Genomic DNA, 12,282 nt, shown 5'->3' on the forward strand with positions numbered 1-12,282 from the left:
TGGCATTCAGAGCCAATTGGGACATACTTAAATTTAACAAAAAGGAGAAAGAAAAAAAAACAAAGAAGAAAAAAAACCTCTTGCTCTCTGAAACCACCTTGAAATCATCTTTACGAGTAAGAAGTAATTCCTCAACACAGGGGTGAATTTCCGGAAAGTAAACAGAAATTCAACTGCATCCAGACAGAACTTATGAAAGAACAGAAGAAAGGAGATACCTGGTCAGGATGCTAGCCCATCACACAGTGTGAGCTCTGGAAAGATGTCATATTTGTCATACTGGAAAGCACTAAAAATACAGGTCTAGATCACCCTCTGCAAGTAAAGCATTGAGAGGTACCTCTGGATGAGGCCTGGAAGGTTCCCTGTTAGAAGCTCATTACAGTCCTCCACGGATCCAGATGAAGGGCAGGACTGCCCTTCTGCAGTTATATCAGGCCTCATCTGCCTCCACAGTAGTTCTCTGCTTCAGCTGTGCTCATACAACCTGAGCACATATGTTCATATTATGTAGAAGACTTCTATATAAACATATTTGAGTGAGAAAATAAACCTTTCCAGGTGAAGAAGCACATACCTGCACTTGTAGATCCAATTCCTGCAGTAAGCACGGAGCGTGGCATGATCTTTACTGCATACTTCAGGAACTGAGATTTCCCCGTACCTGGATCTCCAACCAACAAAAGATGCGATTCACCTTGGGAGAGAACATTGATGTGGAGCAGACAGTACAGATAACGACACACATATACAAAAAATGCTCAGATTAAATAATACTTGTAATTATTCACCTAACATTTAGCGCTACATTTACATTACAATATGTGATTCTGTTTAAGACTGCACTATTTATTGGATGTGATAAATTATTGTTTAATAAAAGCATCTAGTCATATTCCTTCACCCAGCAATATGACTGGACACAAATATTTACAGTGAAATATTTTTAAAGTATTAGCAGGTTTCTGCACATTTCCTGTAATGAGAATTCTTACATTTTAGAATATTCATTTCTCAGGCTCATCTCACTCTTGAACTTGAAACAGAAGGATACCAGGTTTTAGTTATCATTCCACTACTTGGTTACTTAAATTATTGCAAAATGGACTAATAAAATCAGCACGTTGTTTTTCTTAACTAATTCTTTGCCAACAGTTACATAACTTCATAATTCCAAAACAATAATTTGGCTACTACAATCTCACTGAAGTGCTCTAAAATTATTTCACTGTCTACAAAATATCACTACAACTTCAATCATAAAGTCTATAACTTTATTTAGCTGCTGGAGCATTAAGAAAATCCTGTATGTGTATAGAGAGACATCCTATTTTAGAATTATTATGACCTACATAGATTATGACCTGCATACCACCTGGCACATGGCAGATTTGCCATCTAATAACAACAGAAGGAGAATCAGCAGGCAGATAACTTGGGAGCTACAGAACTAAGTGAGATGTGCTGACAATCATAGATGGAAAAGTCTGGCATTAGGAAGCAAAATGAATCCTTTAATTTTTCCTTTCAATGAACTGTAGTGATTGACATTAAGGGAACATTAAGATTCCATCCTTTGATGCCAATACTGCTGGGAATAGTCTACTAGAAATCATTTAAAAATATCACTTATACAATAAAAAGTGAATTTATATTTTAGATAAAACAGCTGCCTTTAATATTGTACCTAATGGAAACCTGAAAGTCTGCTTCTACTGGGTTTTTTTGGGGAAAAAATTTATTTGTCTGAGATCCTGCAATAATACTCAGGATTGATCAAAAATGTTCTCACTCAAGAAAATGGGATCATTATGCTTCCAAGACCTTACTGGTTTGATTTTGTAGGGGGGAGGGATGTGGGTGAAGACAGGGATGGGAATGACTGTTAGAAAGGATCTGATACTGTTAGAAAGAATACTAACCTCTGATTCGAGTTCCAGTAGCATCTGTTCTCTGTACACCACCAGCAAGCACCATGGCTACAGCCAGCTTCACCAGGTACAAGCCAAAAACTTGAGGACATAAGCTAGCCAAAATTTCATTCCTCCCTAAAACAGCAAAAATGGCACTCAGCACTGCCCCTGGAGTAAAACTTGGTTTCCCACAGACTCCTGTGTATACTGACAAATAATTTGGGCCTCCTTCTTGAACAAGAGGAACTGAGTAGGGAGAAAATTTTCTTAAAAATTATTTTATTTTTTAAATGGGACCCAAAGCAGTTGTTTGATCCAAACAGTCACAAGCAGCAAAGCCAATCCTATTGCAATTTAAGGAATGTATGGTCTGGACAGCAGGAGAAAAGGGCTCTAAGGAAAGAAATACCATCATCCAAATTCTTTTGTTTCATAGCTAAAAGTGAAGGGGCTATGAAGAATAAAACCTAAAAATTTCCAGACTTCGAAATAGCCTTTGAAAACTGGTGTGTTGTACATTTAAGAAAATAAAGAAAACTTCTAACACTTGAATTATTTTGTCTTAAACCTGTGCACACATAGCATGGCTCATTTTCTTGTTGTTACCTTCAATTTCCTTTTCCTTTTTGACCCTTCTGTGTCTCAGATCCCTTTTTTCCTCCCTACCATAGTCTCTTTCCAGCACAACGCTGATGGCTTGCAAGATATGTAACAGAGTTAATTCTGTCCTTTAATATTCTAACACTACCAGCACATAAGGGGTCACAGGTTTAATGCGATGTGTTACTCCCATTGCTAGGGAATAAAAGAGAGTGACCAATTTTGAGATCTTAACTTCATGTTTTAAATTTAGATGCAATTACATGGTACTGGCAAAATATGTAAGCCCCTAATAGATGACTTGAGGCATATGTGTTTCTTTTGGAGGTCTTCTGAAGGAATTAACACATCTTTGTCCATCCAAAAGTGAAATTTTAAAAACTTTGGTCAGCCATGGCATAACTCAAGAATTAACTCCACACTTAGGAGTTAGCATCACAAAGTGACTGACATAAAATGCACTAGTAGCTACCATTATCTCTTGAAAAAAGGCAAGTGTACACACATTCTGTTGTGCAATGGCCTATACCTTAGACTCCTCAGTCAAATTTGATCTCTGTCCTCCATTTCAACTCAAATTCAGACTAACAGCCTGAAACAGACATCTTGGGCAGTCAGGGTCCTTCTCATTTCCACCTCAATTTTCTTGTACCCACTTCATATTTATTTGTTCAGAATGAGTAATATTGCACAAAATCACATTGCTCCCTGCAGGCTTCCAAAAATTGTCCTGAGAATGAAAGATTAAATGGAACCTTCAAAGAAGATCCTGAATTACTTTCTGAACAGTTCTAACCAGAGTGATAATAATCTTGTTCCAAAGAGCAGAAGGATGAAATGTTATTCCAAACATTGTATTCCAAACATTCCAAGCATGTATTATTCCAAACAGCAGGAAGCTAGCAATTAAATTGCTTTCTGGGAAACGCGGTTCTGAAGAATCTTTAACATTGACAGGATCTACAGTTTCTTATGTGAGGAGGCTAATTTGGGGGATATTCCCACCTCTTTTTCCTCCTGTTTGTCTTTTAAGAAGAAAAGCTAAGCCCTTTCCAGGGTTTTATAAGATACAGTGTCAGCCTAAAAACATTCAATGATGGAGACCCTAAAGACTTCATTGAGATTCCACAGAGTTGAGGAGAAGGCACTCAGATTATGGAGAAGGACAGAGTTCGAGACACAACTCCTGGTTATTCCAAGGTGGTTGACTACAGACTACACTAAGTTTAGGACCCAGCACTGACTGTTCTGGAAGCCATTGTGAATTGAGAGGTTCCACTGCACCTAAGTCAAGGGTCTAGGCATCCAAGGGTTAGCTTAAAGATAAGATGTGCTAAGCTCTATGGTGAAGATTCACAGCTTAGTTTGGGATGCAGAGACCGAGAGTCAGATCTCTCGTCCCAGAGGCAACAGCTACGCTGACTAAAGGCAGATCTGGTCCATACCATTTCTTCTAAGAAGTATGCTTCGTCTTTCTTGATTATAAAACACTCCTCTTTTCCCCCACAGTAATTATATTTTTCTCATTTTTTGTTAATAAATGTTCCACAAAATACTTGACTAGAAAGCTCAAAAGAAGGAAGATCAATGCAGTAGTTTTGGTACTTCCTCCCCCTCAGTAATATTAAAGTAAAAATTTCATATTCTTGTACTGGAAAAAATATATTCTTGGATTAATGGGTGGTGGGATAGGATAATGGGGGAATATGTGTTCAGTCACTGTATTTTCACTCCTGATTTCATCTCTATCCAATCAAGTGCCCTACATAAAAGCTTTCAACTACTAACCTGCCAAGGGATCATTCCTATGCCTTTCCCAGAAGTCTTCAAATTCCCTGCGAACTTCTTCATCAATTACAACCCCTGCTAGCTGCTCATTGTTCACTTTAACGTAGTTGGCTTTCAAAACAATCTCCAAGTCACAGCGTGAACCCTCATGGAAAGGTTTCCACCTCTGCATTACCACGCCATACACTGTGATATCATCTCCTGGAGGTAAAAACAAAAGTTAGCAAAATAACATCTGACTTGAGACATGAAGCCATTTTAGTTAGCTGTAATGCATAATAATGCAATGCAGTTACAGGAAGTCTAAAACAAAGATAAGGTAGAGTGCTTACATCTGTGGTAGGAAGTTGCTGTGTCTTTCCACTTCTGTTTAAGGGAGGTGAATTCTTACAGGTATACCTCTGTTTGTTCCCTCTTTTAGAAGAGAGGAATTCACAGTAAACTGTAGAAGCTCTCTCAATTAGATTGACTATACAAAAAATTCACTCAAAACTTATTTGATTTCTGGTAACTTTTATGAACTCCAGAATCACTCATTAACATTCTGGGTACAGTGTTCTGAGAAAGTACGACCAGAAATTAATTTCTTGTGGAGATGTGCCTATCTGAGAATTTGTAGTCCATTCTTCATTCATCCTCCTGCCAATTAGCTTCTTCTTTGAATGCCCAGTAGCTTTTTCCACCTGCAGCACTCCTTAGATAGAAAGCCGGGTTACCCAGCTCTTTGAACCTAAGAAGGGGCAACACATGCTGGGTGATGGTGTGGACCAATTTCCTCAAGAGGTTTGGTGTTCTACATTAAAGTGATTTAATATAATTTCTGTATGTCACAACCCATTACTTATTGAAACTGAACTGTTAAAAAGTTAAGATGTAATATGGGGGTTCATGACATTCTCTAGAATAGTCTTCAACTGCCATGCTACTGTCCATCCTGAAACAGCAACATGACAGATGCAGACACCTCATTTGACAAGCTCTCTGCACTAACACAGCCTACTTGACAAAGATTCATCTCAAATGAAAAACTAAAAATGCTTGTGGTACAAACATATGTGATATATGCTGTATCCTCACCAGACTTGCAACTGTCCACCAAGTCATCTTCCAGAACAACCACCATGCAACGAGGGATGCTTCCAACAGACAGCCTTTGAACCTGGGAGACGGGAAGCAAGAGAGCTTCTTAAGAACAGCACCTTTCAAAAGCCTTTCATTTATAGCTGCTCTGGCTTAAAGACCTACACTCCTTTCTTTCCTGGAACTGAGGTCAGTTCTTGCCTTTTATCACAAAACTTACAGTAAAAGATGCCACTGCTGCCATGAACTTAACAATGAAAGTTTAATGCTGATATTAATGGAAATGGGATTGAGTATTAAATTAGACGAAGGTGCTCAGTGCTGGGAGATGCAGTGTGATTTCAATATTTTGCTGAAGAAAGCTCACTAAAAGAGGTCATTTGAAAGAGCTGATCTTTTTTTTTATTATAATTTGAGCTATTATTAGATACTTCAATATGCAAAGTTGACTTTGGGTACTGAAGCGTGTCAATGCGTTAGATAACCCTTCGCGGAAGTACATCCTGAGAGAATATTCTCTGTATTTTTCTGGTATTTAACCATAATTTGAGAGTTTGAGATTAAGTATACACCTAGGTGTCAAGGATTAAACCAACAACTGGAAAAAACAAATATATATATTGACAAATGTGCCAGTAAATCCTGTAATTCTTTTTCTTTTCTCAGGGCAAAGTCTATGCAATCTGGTCAGAATCTATTTCCAACCAGCAATCTTCCCATTTACACTTAAAGCTTGCAATAGTTTTTAGAGTATCCACTGCACAAGTACAACAGTCAGAAGTTTCTTTTCATTCTGCAGCACAGGTCATACATGCTAGAATTCTAGACTTATTCTCTCTCTAGTGCCTAGGAAGGTTAATCCACCCTTGTATATTATCTACGTGGCCACAGGCAGTTCACATCACTGTCAGTACTGGTAACACACACACAGTGACTTGCAGAGCTCAGTAGTGAAACACAAGTGAAATTCAATCCTGGTTTAATTTTACTGTTTTTAATAAGCCCATGGTGCCGAAAATTCCTTCTATCATAGAGGAATTGTGTGTCACACAATAAACCAAACATTATAGAAATCTCCCATATGTCAGGAACAATCATTATATGAACATGCAACACAGGGCTTATTTCCTAGAAAGTTTTAATCCCTTACTTTTTTTTTGCTATTCTGAACTTTAAAGAGCTTCATTTCTTATTTCATATATCTTGCATGTAGATTGGCACCACTATCCTCTCCATTTATAAAATCAAAACCCTGAAACAACTGAAGATATCTTAGAAAAGATCTACGAAATAAAGACACTGAGCATATAAATAAACACAGAAACACTGCCTGCAATATACCCTGCTTATTCTCAATTTTCATACAGTGTAGATTTTCCTTTGCCAGTTTTGTCTTGGTTATGTGCTACCACAAAAAGAGGTCCAGTTGTTTCTCACTCCTCCAGCTCGGCTGTACTTCCACCCAGGGCTACCATCAGAAAACAAATGCAAATTCTGTAAGGATCACACGTGCAATACTTGTTGAATTCAATATTGGTTGAAGGGAAGAGACATTTGCAGACACCATGTGTTGACCATACTGCACAGCTACAGTTGGCCTTGGCCACCACTGGGTTAGCTCTAGTCCTCAGAAGCAGTGTTGAACATCAGCATCATGTCCAGTAAGTGCTTAGAGAAACAATGCACACTTGATGTAAGGATTCAACATGGAATGGAATTTCATCTACAGAAATTTCATCTGTGCACTGATCCTGGGTGTTTTGTACAACATCAAATGGAGTTACCCAATAACAGAAGTCTAATCAACATGTCGCTTAATTGTTAACTCTTTGAGAAATCTCTGACCAACAGGCTGCCTGGCTTCTTTTAGTCTTCTCAGGCATTTGATTTAAACAACAGTAGAACCTGTAAAACTTTTCCACTTATCTTAGCATGTAAAACTTAACGATGAAAATAGGATAATCTTAATTCTAATGTAAGCATGAATAGTCTCACCAAGATTAGCAGAGATACCTTATTTCAACAGGAAATTAGACCCCCAAATGTCTTCTTTTGTAAGTTAATTATTTTTGTACTTGAGACATCTATACTTTAATACCTTTCCCTTTTTCTCCATCTTTTTTTTTTCCTTACCTGTTCCTGAATTTTGATTTCTTGATAGTCTCTGCAGCAGGTAGGAGAAGAGGCTGATCCAGAGAGACAAGTGAACTTGATTGAGTTGCAGCCTTCTTCATTAAGACAGGCTGATGGACGACAGAATGCATAGTACTGTTCAAAGTCAGCCTTGACAGCAAACACGTGCTTGCACTTGTTGCAGATGTAACTCCGTTCAAACTCCAAAACTTTCACCGAGCTGGTACGTATGACAGTCCCAGTAACAGACAAAAAGTGACCAACATCCTTGGTTTTAGGAATGTGCTCTCGAGTCAGCTCTGGGCAAACAGGTAAACCTGTTAAACAGAAATATGTGCAGCATAAGGCTGTGCATATAAAACATGGACTTACAGTGCAGTTAAACAGAAAGGCTAGAAAATATGCCAGACATATGAACAGTAGCCATTGTTATTACTGTTTCATAAATGTGACTCAGCAATTCATCTGTTGTACCATAAATCTGATTCACTGGCCTCAGATAGTGAAAATCATCAGACACTGAGCATTAACTGAAAATGTTGCCATTTTACTCTCCCTCTCTTGCCAAGGGCTGAATAGTCACGAACAGTTTCCATTCATGGAAGAAGATCCTGATGTTCTCAGATCTATTTATTAATTTAAATGTTCTTTTTGCAGAAGCCATTTATTCCACAACTAGTTTATCTGACTTACAAAATTTTAGTCATGCTACTTAATTGTAGTTCAATGTTATTCCATAGTTAAACAGCTGTAGCTCCTAGTATTGTGTGAATTCTCAAGTCTAAGCAAATTTAAAATTCGCAGTTGGTGAGCATTTGACCTTAAATCCACATTGCATACCAGTAAAGCTCAAGCACAAGGAAGACAGCATAAAAAAAATGTAAAGGAGTTTTGAACACAACCAAAGCAAATTCACTTGTAAGTTCAAGTGAATAGTGACAGAACACTTTCCACCTGCCCTCCTTTAATTCCACCCCAACAGCCAATTCAGTGGTGTCCTGATCCTGTTCTGGCATTCACTCATGCAGCCATCACTTGGCACCACAGTGGCTAAAGTCCTCAGGAAAATTAATCTACCTCAACTTTACATATCTCTAAAATGATCACCTGAGCACAATGTTGCCTCTTCAGAAAGTAGTAATGAACTACAAGATACTAATATTTATCAACTTAAAAAGATATTACCTACTCCTAAAATAACTTCTTAGCTTTAAAACAGAGCCAGAAAATAGAGATGTAAAATTACAAATCTGTTGGGAAATGATGTTTCTAAGGGGACTAAAACTATTTGTGCATCTAGGTCAAATCTTCTTAGGAGCTTTGACTGCTAAAAAAAAGATATCATATGTTTATATCAGTGTTTTCAAAACTAAATGCTTTATTTCAGACACTCTGAAACACTCTGTTTTGATGCTTTTAAGCAACGTTTAACCTTTTGCTTTTGTTTAAAGAAAATATTTTTAACTATTAAGCTAATTTTAAAAGGTAAAAGAATAAAGTTAAGAAAACGTAGAAAGGAATTAAATAATCTGTAAAACTGCAAACAATTTTGTCCTGGTTGACTCTAGCAAAGCTATTTACATGTTCTACCAAACCTGTTGCATTTTTTTTTCTCCCATTTCTAATCAGTTCAGGGAAAAAAATTCCATTATTTCTCCAACTGTTTTGGCATTTTTTTCCCAGCTCAGTATTGGTGCCCCTCAACAAACTTTGCAAAATACAACACATCTTACACTAGAGAAAACTGCAGCACTGTTGTCAGCATGTATGATGATCATCCCTGTGAATTCTGAAGAGACAAGAGTCTGGATGTGAAAAAAGAGCCTTTGTTCTGATCATATCAGACTGCTTGACGAACTCTTTAATTGAGTATGTGCCTCTTTGAATCAACTTTACTGTATCAGTCACAAAAACGCTGAACTATTAGAAGCAGCTTGGCCTTCAGTAATGGACACAGCGGTGCTCAGGCTAATGGTAAGGAAAAATCATTTCATGGATTTGTAGCAAAATGCAGAAGTTACACAATCAAATTCCTACAATGCTAAAATTCAGATAACTTCATCTTTTACCTTCTTCAGTTAACCCAAGGTAATCATCTGTTATTAACTGCTGCACACTCCCTGAATCCCTCTCTGAACTCCTAGATGTACTGGTAGCAGTGTGTCGAGACTGCATTCTTATACCCGGCATAAGCAAAACCACTTTTCCTCACTTCATTCCATGCCTGACACGAAGATCCCCTCAGCCGCACTCCAGTTAGTTGTTTGCTGCTCTCACCAAAAATAATGCCCCGCCTTCTCATTCCCTTCTCATCCAATGTAGGAATGGGAAGTGGCACTCCAAGAGGAGAATCCTGAAGGTAATCAAAACCCAGAATCCACTTAAAAGGTAACAGTATCATTGGAAAATTGGTGTGGAAAGAAGGCTACAGATCCCTTAGCTTATTTCTTCTGTTTCTTCCGAAGCCAGCCTTTCAGTGGTACAGAACATTAACTAAACTATGTGGACAGATGTTATTTTGATCCAGCTGGACCACTCAAGGATAACCCCCCTGTTCATCAATTTCCCTCCAGCTTAGTGAGAGGGTTATTTGTAGTCTGCTGACTTCTTCTGTCAGGCTTGCTTTTATCAGTTATTAAAACTACTTGATCAAACGTTGCTAATTTTGCCTGAGGTTTATAAGGGAATATTCAGACAAAACATCACTGTGGGAGGAATGATCAGCTCCAGTAACAGGCTGATAACAGGAGCAGGAATGTCTTAAAGACACCGCTACTCATGCAGTGATCATCTGCCCCTTGCTGTACCTCTTCTAATACTTCCTGCTAGCTTTTAAAATAATCCTACTTGGAGTCTTTTTCTCATGCTGAAGCTCTGAATGATGCACATGCATTCTAGAACACTAGGAGGAGAGTTTTAATTCATTCCTGCTTTCATAGGTACAGGGAGATGCCCAGTGACAAATTTCAGTAAGCACGGAGGTCATCCTTTTTTACATCACGTACTCAGCAGTTGTGTACAAGCTCCTTAACAACTGAATTGGTAGCAAGCCTTATTTTTTTTTAACTTCTTTCCCTCTAAAAATCTTGAAAAAATAGCATTGTGAGAGCCACAGGCTAATTGTATTTCTAATGGATGTGTTTTCATTACAACATTTTTATTGAAACTTACTGGAATGAAACACAGGCCTATTTAACAACTGTAATTTATCCAAGTCCAAGATGTCAAAAGACTGAATGATCACAATCCACTCCACAAGAGGGCAGGGGAGGGAAACACAGGGTGCCACCTCTTGGCTTTGTGGACTATTGCTCCAAATAGTTATGACCAGAAATTATCAGAAGGGATGATGCCACCACTGACCCAGTCTCCCAAAGCAGGCAAAACAGACATTTTAACTCCTGAATCTGCACTCCACACTTACCAGCCCTCAAAGCTACTAGAAATTTCTTATTAATAAGGAATAACGGCATATCAACTTGCAGTGGAAAAAATGACAAAGTTCCCTGTTAACAATCACGCCTTTCAACAGTTCATTCCAATTTTATAACAAGCAATTTAATTACAGCTAAGCATAAAATTCAACAATTTCAAATGGAATTGTTACAAGACAACTCAAAATTTTGACTTTGCCTCTTTTGGGAGGTGGCTGGAGTAAAAAAAGAAGATGAGCCAACTGGCACAGTAGCAAAGTCAACCTGCAATTAAACTTACAAACCATATATCTTCCCCTAAAACTTTTCTTTAGACCTTCTGTCTAGAAGAGAAATAATGTAAGACCAGCTGCTGATGTGAGGAGTCTTTGCCATGGAAAGGCTTTAGTATAAAGCCCTGACCCAACAAATGCCAATCACTGCATGCAGGTCAGTGGCAATGGCCATAGCTTTTTTGGGAGGGTTGGTCTACACACCTCCACGTATTTGCATGTGTTCTTTCCTGCTTAATAGACGCTAAAGATTCCCTACCGCTTCAAACAGTGAAACGGCAAGAATTAAACTTGCTCATTCCCATGGCACCCCAATAGTTTGTTCCAGAGTAAGGAAACTTGACTGGGAGATGCAGCTCACTGCAGCCCCTGCCCCGCCACTCACCCGAGACCCTGGCGTGGAGGTTCTGCTTCAGGCTGAGCTGTGCTGGGTCCGCGGTGTCCTGCAGCGCTGCCAGGGCAGCCCGGCGCAGGGCGCTGTCGAAAATCGGGAGCACCTCGCTGGGGAAGGCGTTGAAATACTCCCCGATCTCCATATTGGTCTCGAAGAGCGTCAAGGCATCGACGACGACGGGGTAGTGCGCCTGGTCGTCCGCCTCCCTCAGGATGCCCAGGATGTCGTCCCTGTGGTGCTCCAGCACGTAGGACTCGAACACCTGCCCGATGAGGGCCACCTGGTCCGCGCTCAGCACCATGTTGCGCCTACACGGGGGCGAGGTGAGGGGAAGAGGTTACACAGCGAGGCTTCCCGGTGCGGGCACGCGCCGAGCGGGAAACTTTATCTTTCTCTCGGGGAAGCCCATGGCGGAGCCGGGCGAGAGCGGGGCGCGGCTCAGGAGCTCGGGCAGCGGCACCTCGTTACAGCGGCACCTCCGACCCGCTGCTGCCCGGCACCAGCGCCGCGCCGGGCTCCGGAGCCGGGACGGAACCGCCCGCAGTCCCTCACTGCCGGCTCCCGCCAACTCGCCAACCCGCCCCGCCCCCTCAGAGGGTCACGCCCGCCCGCCGGGGCAGGCGGAGCGGGCGGGGAGCGGGCGGGGAGCGGGCGGGGAGCGGGCGGGG

The 12,282-nt window shown here is 40.1% G+C and overlaps 1 protein-coding gene across 6 annotated transcripts in view; it reads right to left on the minus strand.

Moving 5' to 3' along the window:
* Positions 1-12,282, minus strand: part of MCM9 (minichromosome maintenance 9 homologous recombination repair factor) — a 48,722-nt gene that overhangs the window by 35,943 nt on the left and 497 nt on the right. For all 6 annotated transcript variants that reach the window (XR_001876911.1, XM_017828022.1, XM_017828033.1 and 3 more), the window contains exons 2-7: positions 11,606-11,922; positions 7,515-7,831; positions 5,379-5,460; positions 4,302-4,502; positions 1,923-2,048; positions 578-697 (exon numbers count right to left, since the gene is read on the minus strand). Coding sequence is in view for 5 of the 6 variants with exons in the window: in XM_017828022.1 (XP_017683511.1) it covers positions 578-697; positions 1,923-2,048; positions 4,302-4,502; positions 5,379-5,460; positions 7,515-7,831; positions 11,606-11,915 (1,156 nt within the window). In the remaining variant the exon portion in view is untranslated. The remainder of the gene's footprint in view (positions 1-577; positions 698-1,922; positions 2,049-4,301; positions 4,503-5,378; positions 5,461-7,514; positions 7,832-11,605; positions 11,923-12,282) is intronic.

The sequence above is a fragment of the Lepidothrix coronata genome, unplaced genomic scaffold (genome assembly GCF_001604755.1).
Source record: "Lepidothrix coronata isolate B3197 unplaced genomic scaffold, Lepidothrix_coronata-1.0 Scaffold5, whole genome shotgun sequence".
Lineage (NCBI taxonomy): Eukaryota > Metazoa > Chordata > Aves > Passeriformes > Pipridae > Lepidothrix > Lepidothrix coronata.